Source organism: Oncorhynchus mykiss, chromosome 6 (assembly GCF_013265735.2).
Source record: "Oncorhynchus mykiss isolate Arlee chromosome 6, USDA_OmykA_1.1, whole genome shotgun sequence".
NCBI classification, from domain to species: Eukaryota; Metazoa; Chordata; class Actinopteri; order Salmoniformes; family Salmonidae; genus Oncorhynchus; species Oncorhynchus mykiss.
This window is the reverse complement of record NC_048570.1, coordinates 85,371,627-85,389,919: the sequence shown is the minus strand read 5'-3', so window position 1 is coordinate 85,389,919 and position 18,293 is coordinate 85,371,627. Positions and strand designations below refer to the sequence as shown.

Below are 18,293 nucleotides of genomic sequence, written 5' to 3'. Positions count from 1 at the left end.
GTGGATGGATGGATGGGTGGGTGTGTAGGTTGTTGGGTGGGTTGGTGGGTGGATGGGTGGATGGATGGGTGGGTGTGTAGGTTGTTGGGTGGGTTGGTGATGGATGGATGGATGGATGGGTGGGTGTGTGGGTTGTTGGGTGGGTTGGTGGGTGGATGGATGGGTGGGTGTGTAGGTTGTTGGGTGGGTTGGTGATGGATGGATGGGTTGATGGATGGATGGATGGATGGGTGGATGGGTGGGTGTGTAGGTTGTTGGGTGGGTTGTTGATGTATGGATGGATGAATGCGTGGGTGTGTAGGTTGTTGGGTGGGTTGGTGGATGGATGGATGGGTGGATGGGTGGGTGTGTAGGTTGTTGGGTGGGTTGGTGGATGGATGGATGGATGGATGGGTGTGTAGGTTGTTGGGTGGGTTGGTGGATGGATGGATGGATGGGTGTGTAGGTTGTTGGGTGGGTTGGTGGATGGATGGATGGATGGATGGATGGATGGATGGGTGGGTGTGTAGGTTGTTGGGTGGGTTGTTGATGTATGGATGGATGGATGGGTGTGTGTGTAGGTTGTTGGGTGGGTTGTTGATGTATGGATGGATGGATGGGTGTGTAGGTTGTTGGGTGAGTTGGATGGATGGATGGATGGATGGAGAGAGAGGGAGAAGAAACTCAAGTTATACACAGAGAGAGACCAAATCAAGAGAAAAGAAAAACAGAATTACTTGACAAATTGGAAAGAATTAACAAAAAAACAGAGCAAACTAAAATGCTATTTGGCCCAAAACAAAGAGTACACAGTGGCAGAATACCTGACCCAAATTTAACTTCTTGCGTCGAGCCATCCCGGATCCGGGATCGTGACTACAGCCTCAAGCTCATTACCATAACGCAACGTTAACTATTCATGAAAATCGCAAATTAAATGAAATAAATCTATTCGCTCTCAAGCTTAGCCTTTTGTTAACAACACTGTCATCTCAGATTTTCAAATTATGCTTTTGAACCATAGCTAAACAAGCATTTGTGTAACAGTATTGATAGCCTAGCATTGCATTAACCCTAGCATTTAGCATGCAACATTTTCCACAAAAAAACCTAAAAGCATTCAAATAAAATCATTTACCTTTGAAGAACTTCAGATGTTTTCAATGAGGAGACTCTGTTAGATAGCAAATGTTCAGTTTTTACAAAAATATTATTTGTGTTGACAAATCGCTCCGTTTTCTTCATCACGTTTGGGTAAGAAAAAAATAAATAAGAAAAAAATAAAAATAAAAATAAGTCATTTTTTCCAAATTAACTCCATAATATCGACAGAAACATGGCAAACGATGTTTAGAATCATTCCTCAAGGTGTTTTTCACATATCTATCGATGATAAATCCTTCATGGCAGTTGACTTTCTCTTCTGAAGAAATGGAACTCGCATGGACCTAGAGATTATGCAATAATTTCGACACAGGACACCAGGCGGACACCTGGTAAATGTAGTCTCTTATGGTCAATCTTCCAATGATGTGCCTACAAATACGTCACAATGCTGCAGACACCTTGGAGAAACGACAGAAAAGGCAGGCTCATTCCTGGCGCCTTCACAGCCATATAAGGAGACATTGGAACACAGCGCCTTCAGAATCTGGGGCATTTCCTGTATGAAACTTCATCTTGGTTTTGCCTGTAGCATTAGTTCTGGGGCACTCACAGATAATATCTTTGCAGTTTTGGAAACGTCAGAGTTTTTTCTTTCCAACGCTGTCAATTACATGCATAGTCGAGCATCTTTTCGTGACAAAATATCTTGTTTAAAACGGGAACGTTTTTTTTTCCAAAAATTAAAAGAGCGCCCCCTCTCGCCAGACATGGCTCTCAAGAGAAGACAGGCTATGTAAACACTGCCCACAAAATGAGGTGGAAACTGAGCTGAACTGAACCTCCTAACCTCCTGCCAAAAATGTATGACCATATTAGAGACACATATTTCCCTCAGATTACACAGATCCACAAAGAATTCGAAAAACAAATCCAATTTTGATCAACTCTCATATCTACTGGGTGAAATACCACAGAAATACCACGTATGGTTATGTAGCACGTTATTTTGACCCTTGATTATTGTTGTTACTATTGTCCCGTTGACAATATTGAGTATTATTATTTGAATTATGTTCATATTGTAAATCTCCAAAGTAAGCTTTGGCAATATGTACATTGTTACGTCATGCCAATAAAGCAAATTGAGTTGAGAGAGAGCAAAGCAAATACTGTTTAATAGAGAAGGGTCTTTAGAATTCTGTTGAGAGAATATGTGAGTGTGTGAAAAAGAGAGGTAGAGAGAGAGAGGGGGGAGGGTGGAGGGAGGGAGAGAGAGGAGCGGAGGGAGAGTGAGGGAGGAGGATGGCAGGGAGAGAGGAGGGGAGGGAGAGAGAGGAGGGGAGGGAGGGAGAGAGAGGAGGGGAGGGAGAGAGAGGGGGAGAGGGAGGGAGGAGGGGAGGGAGGAGGGGAGGGAGAGAGGAGGGGAGGGAGGGAGAGAGAGGAGGGGAGGGAGGGAGAGAGAGGAGGGGAGGGAGGGAGAGAGAGGAGGGGAGGGAGGGAGGAGGGGAGGGAGGAGGGGAGGGAGAGAGAGAGAGGAGCGGAGGGAGAGTGAGGGAGGAGGATGGGAGGGAGAGAGGAGGGGAGGGAGAGAGGAGGGGAGGGAGAGAGAAGAAGGGGAGGGAGAGAGAGGAGGGGAGGGAGAGAGAGAGGAAGAGAGAGAGAGCTTTGGCAATATGTACATTGTTACCTCATGCCAATAAAGATAATTGAATTGAGAGAGAGAGAGGAGTAAGAGAGGGAGAAATGTTCCAGCTGAGAGAGAGAAAGGTAGACACCATCTTCTCATAATCTCACACATCAGCTCCAGGCAGAACACTGAGCTGCACTACACTCTCACTGTGAACACACAGGAGAAGCGAGGGAGGGAGGGAGGGAGGGATTGCATTTCTGAATGTGTATCAAATCAAGAATGTGTGTGTGTGTGCGTGCGTGCGTCCCCCTCTGTGCATATCCTTATAAAGTTCCTCAGTACTCTGTTTTCTGTGTACTGTGTCAGAGTGGGTAAGATCTGTCAGAGCTGTATGTCTCTGTGTCAGAGTGGGTAAGGTCTGTCAGAGCTGTATGTCTCTGTGTCAGAGTGGGTAAGGTCTGTCAGAGTGGGTAAGGTCTGTCAGAGTGGGTAAGGTCTGTCAGAGTGGGTAAGGTCTGTCAGAGCTGTATGTCTCTGTGTCAGAGTGGGTAAGGTCTGTCAGAGCTGTATGTCTCTGTGTCAGAGTGGGTAAGGTCTGTCAGAGTGGGTAAGGTCTGTCAGAGGTGTATGTCTCTGTGTCAGAGTGGGTGAGGTCTGTCAGAGCTGTATGTCTCTGTGTTAGAGTGGGTGAGGTCTGTCAGAGCTGTATGTCTCTGTGTCAGAGTGGGTAAGGTCTGTCAGAGCTGTATGTCTCTGTGTCAGAGTGGGTGAGGTCTGTCAGAGCTGTATGTCTCTGTGTCAGAGTGGGTGAGGTCTGTCAGAGCTGTATGTCTCTGTGTCAGAGTGGGTAAGGTCTGTCAGAGCTGTATGTCTCTGTGTCAGAGTGGGTGAGGTCTGTCAGAGCTGTATGTCTCTGTGTCAGAGTGGGTAAGGTCTGTCAGAGTGGGTAAGGTCTGTCAGAGCTGTATGTCTCTGTGTCAGAGTGGGTAAGGTCTGTCAGAGTGGGTAAGGTCTGTCAGAGCTGTATGTCTCTGTGTGAGAGTGGGTAAGGTCTCTCAGAGCTGTATGTCTCTGTGTCAGAGTGGGTGAGGTCTGTCAGAGCTGTATGTCTCTGTGTCAGAGTGGGTAAGGTCTGTCAGAGCTCTATGTCTCTGTGTCAGAGTGGGTGTACAGGACATACTATCGCTGTGTCAGAGTGGGTGTACAGTACAGGACATACTATCTCTGTGTCAGAGTGGTTGTACAGTACAGAACATACTATCTCTGTGTCAGAGTGGGTGTACAGGACATACTATCTCTGTGTCAGAGTGGCTGTACAGGACATACTATCTCTGTGTCAGAGTGGTTGTACAGGACATACTATCTCTGTGTCAGAGTGGCAGTACAGAACATACTATCTCTGTGTCAGAGTGGGTGTACAGAACATACTATCTCTGTGTCAGAGTGGCTGTACAGGACATACTATCTCTGTGTCAGAGTGGTTGTACAGGACATACTATCTCTGTGTCAGAGTGGCAGTACAGAACATACTATCTCTGTGTCAGAGTGGTTGTACAGGACATACTATCTCTGTGTCAGAGTGGCAGTACAGAACATACTATCTCTGTGTCAGAGTGGGTGTACAGGACATACTATCTCTGTGTCAGAGTGGCTGTACAGGACATACTATCTCTGTGTCAGAGTGGTTGTACAGTACAGAACATACTATCTCTGTGTCAGAGTGGGTGTACAGGACATACTATCTCTATGTCAGAGTGGGTGTACAGTACAGGACATACTGTCTCTGTGTTTAAGATGGAAAGCGTAGGTTTCAGAACAGAACAATGAAAAGCCTCAGGCAAAACACTCTCATTATTACTCACATTGGGGGAGTTTCTTCTTGACAGTATTTTTAGCATATCATTATTGTATTTCTCTCAGATTGTTGTGACTGCTAAAGGAAGTGAGAACCGTATGAGATGTGTCTGTAGAGGTACAACATAATGAAGGGAGAGGAAGTGAGGACAGTATGAGATGTGTCTGTAGAGGTACAACATAATGAAGGGAGAGGAAGTGAGGACAGTATGAGATGTGTCTGTAGAGGTACAACATAATGAAGGGAGAGGATGGAGGAAGTGAGGACAGTATGAGATGTGTCTGTAGAGGTAGGGCATAATGAAGGGAGAGGAAGTGAGGACAGTATGAGATGTGTCTGTAGAGGTACAACATAATGAAGGGAGAGGATGGAGGAAGTGAGGACAGTATGAGATGTGTCTGTAGAGGTACAACATAATGAAGGGAGAGGATGGAGGAAGTGAGGACAGTATGAGATGTGTCTGTAGAGGTAGGGCATAATGAAGGGAGAGGATGGAGGAAGTGAGGACAGTATGAGATGTGTCTGTAGAGGTAGGGCATAATGAAGGGAGAGGATGGAGGAAGTGAGGACAGTATGAGATGTGTCTGTAGAGGTACAACATAATGAAGGGAGAGGATGGAGGAAGTGAGGACAGTATGAGATGTGTCTGTAGAGGTACAACATAATGAAGGGAGAGGATGGAGGAAGTGAGGACAGTATGAGATGTGTCTGTAGAGGTACAACATAATGAAGGGAGAGGAAGTGAGGACAGTATGAGATGTGTCTGTAGAGGTACGGCATAATGAAGGGAGAGGATGGAGGAAGTGAGGACAGTATGAGATGTGTCTGTAGAGGTACAACATAATGAAGGGAGAGGATGGAGGAAGTGAGGACAGTATGAGATGTGTCTGTAGAGGTACAACATAATGAAGGGAGAGGATGGAGGAAGTGAGGACAGTATGAGATGTCTGTAGAGGTACAACATAATGAAAGGGAGAGGATGGAGGAAGTGAGGACAGTATGAGATGTCTGTAGAGGTACAACATAATGAAAGGGAGAGGATGGAGGAAGTGAGGACAGTATGAGATGTCTGTAGAGGTACAACATAATGAAGGGAGAGGATGGAGGAAGTGAGGACAGTATGAGATGTCTGTAGAGGTACAACATAATGAAAGGGAGAGGATGGAGGAAGTGAGGACAGTATGAGATGTGTCTGTAGAGGTAGGGCATAATGAAGGGAGAGGATGGAGGAAGTGAGGACAGTATGAGACGTGTCTGTAGAGGTACAACATAATGAAGGGAGAGGATGGAGGAAGTGAGGACAGTATGAGATGTGTCTGTAGAGGTACAACATAATGAAGGGAGAGGATGGAGGAAGTGAGGACAGTATGAGATGTGTCTGTAGAGGTAGGGCATAATGAAGGGAGAGGATGGAGGAAGTGAGGACAGTATGAGATGTGTCTGTAGTGGTACAACATAATGAAAGGGAGAGGATGGAGGAAGTGAGGACAGTATGAGATGTGTCTGTAGAGGTAGGGCATAATGAAGGGAGAGGATGGAGGAAGTGAGGACAGTATGAGACGTGTCTGTAGAGGTACAACATAATGAAGGGAGAGGATGGAGGAAGTGAGGACAGTATGAGATGTGTCTGTAGAGGTACAACATAATGAAGGGAGAGGATGGAGGAAGTGAGGACAGTATGAGATGTGTCTGTAGAGGTAGGGCATAATGAAGGGAGAGGATGGACTACTGCTGTGATGTTGATACCATCATTGAGGAACATTTCTCACTGCAGACACATTTACCTCAGTAAAACATATCTACTGTTACTGTGTGTTCTATCATTGATGATTACATGATGACAATTCTTATACACAGCACAACAATAGGAGGGAATATGTTTGTGTGTGTGTGTGTGTGTGTGTGTGTGTGTGTTGATCTGTGCTCTCACAAAGTGTTCCTGTGTGTTTCCCCTTGTAGCCGTGGTGAAGAATCCTCCAAACAATCTGTGGATCATCGCAGCGGTGCTGGCCCCTATCGCCGTGGTAACGCTCATCATCATCATCATCACCGCCGTGCTCTGCCGGAAGAACAAGAGCGACTTCAAAGCCGACGCCATGGGCAACCTTAACCCCCGTGTCAAGGTGGGCAGAGACACACACACACACACACACACACACACACACACACACACACACAGGCGCACACACACACACATACCAGGTAGAGGTAATTCCAGATAAAAAATGTATTGTATTGAGTTGTTTTCTATTACCCAAAAAATCAAGCCTTTTGTAGGTTGAAATAAGCAGAATGATCTGTCAGTGCAGTGAGATGATTCATCTTGGTAAGACGGCAGGTAAATCCATTGTTTGGGTAAACCTAGCAGATCATTGCCTATTTTTGCAGTGCATGTTTTCAGCCTACAGTCAAACTGTCAGAAGAGAGACGGGAGTAGGAAATGGATGATGACGCGTATCTTTGACACGGTTCCTCTTGTTTTTCAGACGTCATATCGGAGGGATGTTACAGGATATTACCACCAGGTATCATCTACCTTGTTTCTCTCTGGTGTCTGTCCTTGTTTCTCTCTGGTGTCTGTCCTTGTTTCTCTCTGGTGTCTGTCCTTGTTTCTCTCTGGTGTCTGTCCTTGTTTCTCTCTGGTGTCTGTCCTTGTTTCTCTCTGGTGTCTGTCCTTGTTTCTCTATGGTGTCTGTCCTTGTTTCTCTATGGTGTCTGTCCTTGTTTCTCTCTGGTGTCTGTCCTTGTTTCTCTCTGGTGTCTGTCCTTGTTTCTCTCTGGTGTCTGTCCTTGTTTCTCTCTGGTGTCTGTCCTTGTTTCTCTCTGGTGTCTGTCCTTGTTTCTCTCTGGTGTCTGTCCTTGTTTCTCTCTGGTGTCTGTCCTTGTTTCTCTCTGGTGTCTGTCCTTGTTTCTCTCTGGTGTCTGCCCTTGTTTCTCTCTGGTGTCTGTCCTTGTTTCTCTCTGGTGTCTGTCCTTGTTTCTCTCTGGTGTCTGTCCTTGTTTCTCTCTGGTGTCTGTCCTTGTTTCTCTCTGGTGTCTGTCCTTGTTTCTCTCTGGTGTCTGTCCTTGTTTCTCTATGGTGTCTGTCCTTGTTTCTCTATGGTGTCTGTCCTTGTTTCTCTCTGGTGTCTGTCCTTGTTTCTCTCTGGTGTCTGTCCTTGTTTCTCTCTGGTGTCTGTCCTTGTTTCTCTCTGGTGTCTGTCCTTGTTTCTCTCTGGTGTCTGTCCTTGTTTCTCTCTGGTGTCTGTCCTTGTTTCTCTCTGGTGTCTGTCCTTGTTTCTCTCTGGTGTCTGTCCTTGTTTCTCTCTGGTGTCTGCCCTTGTTTCTCTCTGGTGTCTGTCCTTGTTTCTCTCTGGTGTCTGTCCTTGTTTCTCTCTGGTGTCTGTCCTTGTTTCTCTCTGGTGTCTGTCCTTGTTTCTCTATGGTGTCTGTCCTTGTTTCTCTATGGTGTCTGTCCTTGTTTCTCTCTGGTGTCTGTCCTTGTTTCTCTCTGGTGTCTGTCCTTGTTTCTCTCTGGTGTCTGTCCTTGTTTCTCTCTGGTGTCTGTCCTTGTTTCTCTCTGGTGTCTGTCCTTGTTTCTCTCTGGTGTCTGTCCTTGTTTCTCTCTGGTGTCTGTCCTTGTTTCTCTCTGGTGTCTGTCCTTGTTTCTCTCTGGTGTCTGTCCTTGTTTCTCTCTGGTGTCTGTCCTTGTTTCTCTCTGGTGTCTGTCCTTGTTTCTCTCTGGTGCCTGTCCTTGTTTCTCTGGTTGGTGACACCTTAATTGGGGAGGACGGGCTCATGGTAATGACTGGAGAGAAATAAGTAGAATGGTATGAATTACATCAAACACATGGTCTGATGCCTTTCCATTTGCTTCAGCCATTATAATGAGGTGTCCTCCACTGGTCTACTAGAGGAGTGCAGGGTAATGGGGTGTTTGACTGGCATATGAAATAGGGATACGGATATGCTGCAGTGGAAATAAAGTTTGAATAGTCACTATTACATTTGATGGGTATGTTTGTTTAGGTGACTGTGTGTGTGTATTAGGGTTGGGTGGTATCCAGATGTTCATATCTTTATACCATCCTTCTCTCATCCCAGGATTTACAGTATTATCAACTTAGTACACATGGTGGTGCCAGAAAGAATTGGGCATCATTTACCAGAATGCTAACAAATTATCACAAGTAATAGCCAATTTCCATGGAGGCTGCAAGCTAAATATGCTAACGAGTGAAAACATTTAATTGCTAAGACAGGCAATCCAGCACATAAAGTTATACATATATGGATGGTGGAGCTGCCGAATGTCAAGCGAATGTGAACGAGAGACATTGTGCAAATGAACAAAGGTTTGACACATGCTTGTCTGAAGGAAGAACAGTACTGGCTCTGGAGCAGCATGTGTACAAGCTGTGTCTGTGTGGAGTCTGGAGTCGCTAGGGCAACGGGCCTGCCTGGTAAGCTTGGAGAAGAGGGTGGAGCAGCATGTGTACACGCTGTGTCTGTGTGGAGTCTGGGGTCGCTAGGGCAACAGGCCTGCCTGGTAAGCTTGGAGAAGAGGGTGGAGGAGCAGATAGTCCGAGAACAGAGAGGAGAAAAAACGTAAGGAAATCAAGATAGGGCTTTGACTTCTCAAACATGGCAGAAATCTAACACAATATGATGCCCCCTCACCTTATTAATTCAGCCACTTACTTAGATAACTAGCAAGACCTAAAATGTAGGGGTCTCGTTAACTGAGAATTTTGTGTTTTTCACGCAGGAAAAAATATAAAATGCATAAGAAATATCTTTTTTTGTGTGTTTTGTAAACACAGATGTAAAATGCTTCTTCTTATAATTTCTGCTTGACAGGCATTCTATCAGCAGACAGCGCTCTGATTTATTTTTTAAATTGTAAGCTTATTTACTTTTGTGACTGCCAGCCAAATAGAGTTGCATGACTGCCAGCCAAATAGAGTTGCATGACTGCCAGCCAAATAGAGTTGCATGACTGCCAGCCAAATAGAGTTGCATGACTGCCAGCCAAATAGAGTTGCATGACTGCCAGCCAAATAGAGTTGCATGACTGCCAGCCAAATAGAGTTGCATGACTGCCAGCCAAATAGAGTTGCATGACTGCCAGCCAAATAGAGTTGCATGACTGCCAGCCAAATAGAGTTGCATGACTGCCAGCCGAATAGAGTTGCATGACTGCCATCCAAATAGAGTTGCATGACTGCCAGCCAAATAGAGTTGCATGACTGCCAGCCGAATAGAGTTGCATGACTGCCAGCCGAATAGAGTTACATGACTGTCAGCCAAATAGAGTTGCATGACTGCCAGCCGAATAGAGTTGCATGACTGCCAGCCAAATAGAGTTACATGACTGTCAGCCAAATAGAGTTGCATGACTGCCAGCCAAATAGAGTTGCATGACTGCCAGCCAAATAGAGTTGCATGACTGCCAGCCAAATAGAGTTGCATGACTGCCAGCCAAATAGAGTTGCATGACTGCCAGCCAAATAGAGTTGCATGACTGCCAGCCAAATAGAGTTGCATGACTGTCAGCCAAATAGAGTTGCATGACTGCCAGCCAAATAGAGTTGCATGACTGCCAGCCAAATAGAGTTGCATGACTGTCAGCCAAATAGAGTTGCATGACTGCCAGCCAAATAGAGTTGCATGACTGCCATGCAAATAGAGTTGCATGACTGCCAGCCAAATAGAGTTGCATGACTGCCAGCCAAATAGAGTTGCATGACTGCCAGCCAAATAGAGTTGCATGACTGTCAGCCAAATAGAGTTGCATGACTGCCAGCCAAATAGAGTTGCATGACTGCCAGCCAAATAGAGTTGCATGACTGCCAGCCAAATAGAGTTGCATGACTGCCAGCCAAATAGAGTTGCATGACTGCCAGCCAAATAGAGTTGCATGACTGCCAGCCAAATAGAGTTGCATGACTGCCAGCCAAAAACAAAAATTGACAAAAATGATTTTGTCATCTGATGAAAATGAATATATTTTCTGCCGAATGTGTTACACCAATGTATTTTCTGTGAAGGAAACTATAGTTGCAGGTCCCTGATCACTCTATTGAAGCAAAAAAACACTGTTGACTTTCAATTTAAAACACGACCCCTGGCAATACACAGCTGGACTCACCTGCTCCTGCTTTCCCCCATTGTGATATGTACAACCTAACACGTGCCTGGACACGGCCCTTAGCCGTAGTATATTGGCCATATACAACAAACCCCTGAGATGCCTTATTGCTACTATAAACTGGTTACCAATGTAATTAGAGCAGTAAAAATACATGTCTTGTCATACCCGTGGTATACGGTCTGATATACTATGGCTATCAGCCAATCAGCTTTCAGGGCTGGAACCACCCACTTTATAATGTGACAGGTGAAATGAACACGATCTTTATCTTCTGTCATATTGACTGCAAGTATTTACTGAAAAAGTAGCTACAAATATAAACATTTATTGAAAAATTAAATTAAAATAAGTAGTTTCAATGGTATTGACGGTATTGATAAACCATCCCATGGCTATTTCCAAATACCTCGGGATACGGTATATACGGTATACCGCCCAAACCTAGTGTGTAGGCTACTGTGAGTGAGGGAGATGAGAGACCGCAACCAACCTAGCTGACTCACTCTGTAGTAGACTGAAAGCTGTGTGTATGCATGTGAATGCGTGTGCGTGCGCACGCGCGTGTGTGTGTGTGTGTGTGTGTGTATGCATGTGTGTGCTCTGAAACGAGCTCTTGGTGCATATTGCTGGAACAAGGTCAGATGTTCTCATCTTAATTGGGTAAAAATAGGCTAGCCGAGACACTAATGATTCTCCTGGCTCAGTACACAGTATCCTACCTATACCATTACACCTGACTCCCTTCTATATGTCTAATAATGTATGTACTCTCATTGTTAACCTTCTAGACCTCATTTGTCTTTAAGAAGCAGACACACACGTGCAAACACACGCACACACCCCTGTTCTGACCTAGTTTACCACTGTATGCGTTGTCATTCGCTATTGTTTGTATCAGTTTGGCATTACAGATCAGTTAGTTCACCATTACAGTAATACAATAACCAATCACCGATGTTCATTTTCTATGCAAAGACATGGTCCATATTTTGCAGTATCCCAAGAGGGAGCTTTTGCCTGAACTTTAGTATGGAATAACAAGCAGGATCAAATCACATTGTATTTGTCACATTCTTGGTAAACAACAGGTGTAGACTAACAGTGAAATGCTTAGTGATGGGCCCTTCCCAACAATGCAGAGAGAAACAACAGGTGTAGACTAACAGTGAAATGCTGACGGGCCCTTCCCAACAATGCAGAGAGAAACAACTGGTGTAGACTAACAGTGAAATGCTGATGGGCCCTTCCCAACTATGCAGAGAGAAACAACAGGTGCAGACTAACAGTGAAATGCTTAGTGATGGGCCCTTCCCAACAATGCAGAGAGAAACAACAGGTGTAGACTAACAGTGAAATGCTTACTGATGGGCCCTTCCCAACTATGCAGAGAGAAACAACAGGTGTAGACTAACAGTGAAATGCTTAGTGATGGGCCCTTCCCAACAACACAGAGAGAAACAACAGGTGTAGACTAACAGTGAAATGCTTACTGATGGGCCCTTCCCAACTATGCAGAGAGAAACAACAGGTGTAGACTAACAGTGAAATGCTTACTGATGGGCCCTTCCCAACTATGCAGAGAGAAACAACAGGTGTAGACTAACAGTGAAATGCTTAGTGATGGGCCCTTCCCAACAATGCAGAGAGAAACAACAGGTGTAGACTAACAGTGAAATGCTTAGTGATGGGCCCTTCCCAACAATGCAGAGAGAAACAACAGGTGTAGACTAACAGTGAAATGCTTACTGATGGGCCCTTCCCAACTATGCAGAGAGAAACAACAGGTGTAGACTAACAGTGAAATGCTTACTGATGGGCCCTTCCCAACAATGCAGAGAGAAACAACAGGTGTAGACTAACAGTGAAATGCTTAGTGATGGGCCCTTCCCAACAATGCAGAGAGAAACAACAGGTGTAGACTAACAGTGAAATGCTTACTGATGGGCCCTTCCCAACTATGCAGAGAGAAACAACAGGTGTAGACTAACAGTGAAATGCTTACTGATGGGCCCTTCCCAACAACACAGAGAGAAACAACAGGTGTAGACTAACAGTGAAATGCTTACTGATGGGCCCTTCCCAACTATGCAGAGAGAAACAACAGGTGTAGACTAACAGTGAAATGCTTAGTGATGGGCCCTTCCCAACAATGCAGAGAGAAACAACAGGTGTAGACTAACAGTGAAATGCTTACTGATGGGCCCTTCCCAACTATGCAGAGAGAAACAACAGGTGTAGACTAACAGTGAAATGCTTACTGATGGGCCCTTCCCAACAACACAGAGAGAAACAACAGGTGTAGACTAACAGTGAAATGCTTACTGATGGGCCCTTCCCAACTATGCAGAGAGAAACACTATTATTATAATAGAAAGATAATATTAATACGAGGAGTAAATCCACACTGAGTAATAATAACTTAGTTATATACATGGGGCACCAGTACTGACTAGATGTGCAGAGATACTAGGTAATTGAGGTCGATACAGTATGTACATATAGGCAGGGATAATGACTAGGCATCAGGATAGATAACTGTAACAGCAGTGTATGTGATATTTACATTCGAGTCATTTAACAGATGCTCTTATCTAGATGAGTTAAAAGAGTTGAACTATTTAGCAGTCTTATGGCTTGGGGGTAGAAGCTGTTCAGGGTCCTGTTGGTTCCGGATTTAGTGCATTGGTACTGCCTGCTATGCAGTAGCCGAGAGAACAGTCAATGACCTGGGTATCTGAGATGCTCTCAATGGTGCAGCTGTATAACTTTTTGAGGAGCTGAGGGCCCATGACAAATCTTTTCAGCCTCCTGAGAGGCATTGTCATGTGCTCTTCACGATTGTGTTGGTGTGTGTGGACCATGATAATTCCTTAGTGATGTGGACACCAAGGAACTTGAAGCTCTCGAACCTGCTCCACTCAGCTCTATCAATGTGGATGGGGGCGTGCTCAGACCTCTGTTTCCTGTAGCCCAGATCAGCTCCTTTGTCTTGCTGATGTTAAGGGAGAGGTTGTTGTCCTGGCACCACACTGGCAGGTCTCTGACCTCCTCCCTATAGGCTGTCTCATCGTTGTCGGTGGTATCCAATGACGGTATTGGAGTCATGCTTGGCCACAAAGTCGTGGGTGAACAGGGAGTATAGGAGTGGACTAAGCACGCACCCCTGAGTGGCCCCGGTGTTGAGGGTCAGTGTGGCGGATGTGTTGTTGCCTACCCTGTTTAATCCCAGGGTCCTTAGCTTAGTAATGATCTTGGAGTCAATGAACAGCATTCTCATGTACAGTAGGTTCTCCTTTTGTCCAGGTTGGAAAGGGCAGTGTGGATTGCAATAGAGGTTGCATCATCTGTGGATATGTGGCGGTATGTGAATTGGAGTGGATCCAGGCTGTTTGGGATGAAGGTGTTGATGTGAGCCATGACAAGCCATTCAAAGCATTTCATGGCTACAGATGTGACTGCTATGAAAGTCATTTCGTCAGATTACCTTGGCGTTCTTGGGCACAGGGACACATGGTGTTTACATTTTTTAAATGTACATTTTAATTTAACTAGGAAATTCAGTTAAGAACGGGCAAAACCGAACAACGCTGGGCAAATTGTGCGCCGCCCTAAGGGACTCCCAATCACGGCCAGTTGTGATACAGCCTGGATACGAACCAGGGAGTCTATAGTGCCTTATACCACTGCACCAGTCGGGAGACCTTGAAATATGTAGCATTACAGACAGGGTAAGGAAGAGGTTGAAAATGTCAGTGAAGACACTTGCCAGCTGGTCAGTGCATGCTCTGAGTACATGTCCTGGTAATCCATCTGGCTCTACGGCCTTGTGAATGTTGACCTTTAAGGGTCTTACTACATCGGCTCTGGAGAGCGTGATCACACTGTCGTCCGGGACAGTTGGTGCTCTCATGCATGGTTCAGTGTTGCTAGCCTCGAAGCCAGTATAGAAGGTATTTAGCTCGTCTGGTAGGATCGCGTCACTGGACAGCTCGCGGCTGGGTTTCCCTTTGTAATCCATGCTAGCCCTTCCACATCTGACAAGCGACAGAGCCAATGTAGTAGGATTCGATCTTGGTCCTGTATTGACGCTTTGCCTATTTGATGGTTCGTCGGAGGGCGTAGCGTGATTTCTTTTAACCGTCCAGATTAGTGTCCCGCACCTTTAAAGCGACAGGTCTAGCCTTTAGCTCAGTGCAGATATTTCCTGTAATCCATGGCTTCTGATTGGAATGTGGGGACGATGTCATCTATGCCCTTATTAATGAAGCCGGTGACTGATGTGGTTAGCTCCTCAATGCCATCGGATGAATCCCGGAACATATTCCAGTCTATGCTGGTGAAACAGTCCTGTAGTTTAGCATGTGTGTGTGTGTTACGCACGCCTCTATGAAGAGGGAACGCAACACCCTGCTACAACTAAACTCTCTGTAAGTGAAAAAGGTATGTACTGTAGGCGTGAGTAAGAATGACAACAGACAGAATGTGGTACCGTTTACAAGGACTTTATTCCTTTACACGTTAATATGGGGAAAAGGGGCTGGACGGAACCAAAGCAAAGAAAGTAAATCTCAAAGCCCCCTCTCCTATCTTACCTGCCTACCCACTACTTACCTAATTTAGCACCACCTGGTGCCCTAACCAAAATACAGGGGGTGGTCCGCCCAGGTCTTACCTAGTGTGCCTAGACAGTGAATATACTACGGGTATATGTATGCCCGCGGGCCTCTTGCCTAAGCACTCCCAAGGTGCCTTCCCCTTCCCCCCTGGGAACAAATGAAACAGAATATTAAACAATTTCACAAACAAACTAAGAAACAAAGGACATCAAATAAGCTCTATCTGAGCAACAAACTCACAAAACATACCACTTCCCAGCAATGAACTCCCAGCAAATCAACCTCCAGCAAAAATCTCTATCACAATCAATCGCTCTGCAATGACCTCAGCAAAATCTCTCTATCACAAACAATCGCTCTGCAATGACCTCCCAGCAAATCTCTCTCAGTAATCCCTACCTCCAAAAACTCTGCTGAACAGAACACTGGCTTTTATATAGCTTCTGAATGAATGTGTAACTGGAGACAGCTGTGTCTTGACGAGGGGGCGGGGTCAGCTCTCCAATTAGCCCTGGAGTCGACCAATCAGCTGCTTGAGGGATTTCAGGAAGCCATTTCCTGAAATAAATACATGCAAATACACAAACTACAACACATAAACTGGGGAACGTAACAGTGTGTTCGTGCAGTAGCCTGTCCACCATCAGTGGATCAACGATAGAAGCTCCATTATGTTTACCAAAGGGATATCCCTCTGCCTGTCTGTGTCCACCTTTCACTCTCTCTGTTTGTTTCTGTCTTTGCACCATCAGCCAGTCTGTACAGTATATTGAGGTGGATGTTATTGAGGCAGACACTGTGAAATATGCTGGGGACCCTGAGGAGTGAACCCATGGGGTTAAACCTGGTTCTTGCTGTGTTGGAGCAGTCCAGTTGTCAATATGAGGGATGGACAAATACATGTACCTTGGGAATTTGCATTCTACCAGACTTTTTTTTAAGTACATCGCTTGGGGGAAAAAATAATTGAATAGTGATGCTGTGAATATCACCTCTCAGTGATACTGTCATGCTGTGTGACTGCAGATGTAGCACTTTCCCTCTATATCCCTCTGAGAACCACTCCGCTGATAGCCCTGCAGCCAGCACTTCCTCTATATCCCTCTGAGAACCACTCCTCTGACAGCCCTGAAGCCAGCACTTCCTCTATATCCCTCTGAGAACCACTCCTCTGACAGCCCTGGAGCCAGCACTTCCTCTATATCCCTCTGAGAACCACTCATCTGACAGCCCTGGAGCCAGCACTTCCTCTATATCCCTCTGAGAACCACTCATCTGACAGCCCTGGAGCCAGCACTTCCTCTATATCCCTCTGAGAACCACTCCTCTGACAGCCCTGCAGCCAGCACTTCCTCTATTTCCCTCTGAGAACCACTCTTCTGAAAGCCCTGGAGCCAGCACTTCGTCTATATCTCTCTGAGAACCACTCCTCTGATAGCCCTGCAGCCAGCACTTCCTCTATATCCCTCTGAGAACCAATCCTCTGACAGCCCTGAAGCCAGCACTTCCTCTATATCCCTCTGAGAACCACTCCTCTGACAGCCCTGGAGCCAGCACTTCCTCTATATCCCTCTGAGAACCACTCCTCTGACAGCCCTGGAGCCAGCACTTCCTCTATATCCCTCTGAGAACCACTCCTCTGACAGCCCTGCAGCCAGCACTTCCTCTATATCCCTCTGAGAACCACTCCTCTGACAGCCCTGGAGCCAGCACTTCCTCTATATCCCCCTGAGAACCACTCCTCTGACAGCCCTGGAGCCAGCACTTCCTCTATATCCCTCTGAGAACCACTCCTCTGACAGCCCTGGAGCCAGCACTTCCTCTATATCCCTCTGAGAACCACTCCTCTGACAGCCCTGGACAGCACTGGAGCTAGCACTTTTAGTCTGCGTGAAAACTTCACCACCATCCACACCTCTGTGTGTGTGTGTGTGTGTGTGTGTGTGTGTGTGTGTGTGTTTAAGACTTTTATATAAACCACCCCACTGTGTCTCTCTCCTCTTCTGTCTGGAGTCTGACTACATTAGAATAGTCTTTGAATCTCATATTTTTATTGCCCACTGTGATTCATTTATTAGACATTAGAAGGAGAGAAAGTGAGATCAAAGAAGTCTTCATAAAATCTATGTGTATGGAGTTCAAGACACATGAACTAGAGTTCTGAAAAGTCATTTAGGCATTTCAGTTTTCTGTCTGAATGTGTGTGTCTGTCTGACTGCCTGTATATCTCTTTAAATGTGTGTATCAATTAATCAAATGTATTTATAAAGCCCTTCTTACATCGGCTGATGTCACTAAGTGCTGTATAGAAACCCAGCCTAAAACCCCAAACAGCAAGCAATGCAGGTGTAGAAGCACGGTGGCTAGGAAAAACTCCCTAGAAAGGCCAAAACCTAGGAAGAAACCTAGAGAGGAACCAGGCTATGAGGGGTGGCCAGTCCTCTTCTGGCTGTGCCAGGTGGAGATTATAACAGAACATGGTCAATATGTTCAAATGTTCATAAATGACCAACAGGGTCAAATAATAATAATTACAGTGGTTGTAGAGGGTGCATCAGGTCAGCACCTCAGGAGTAAATGTCAGTTGGCTTTTCATAGCCGATCATTCAGAGTATCTCTACCGCTCCTGCTGTCTCTAGAGAGATGAAAACAGCAGGTCTGGGACAGGTAGCACGTCCGGTGAACAAGTCAGGGTTCCATAGCCGCAGGTAGAACAGTTGAAACTGGAGCAGCAGCATGACCAAGTGGACTGGGGAAAGCAAGGAGTCATCAGGCCAGGTAGTCCTGAGGCATGGTCCTAGGGCTCATGTCCTCTGAGATAAAGGGAGAAAGAAAGAGAGAAAGAGAGAATTAGAGAGAGCATACTTAAATTCACACAGGACACCGATAAGACAAGAAATACTCCAGATATAACAGACTGACGCTAGCCCCCTGACACATAAACTATTGCAGCATAAATAATGGAGGCTGAGA

General features: G+C 45.7%; 1 protein-coding gene across 1 annotated transcript in view; it reads left to right on the top strand.

Annotated features, from left to right (window-relative positions):
* LOC110513177 (UPF0606 protein KIAA1549L) overlaps positions 1-18,293 on the top strand; it is a 150,812-nt gene that overhangs the window by 92,914 nt on the left and 39,605 nt on the right. The window contains exons 11-12 of the mRNA XM_036981293.1: positions 6,531-6,694; positions 7,058-7,096. Coding sequence (XP_036837188.1) covers positions 6,531-6,694; positions 7,058-7,096 — 203 coding nt within the window. The remainder of the gene's footprint in view (positions 1-6,530; positions 6,695-7,057; positions 7,097-18,293) is intronic.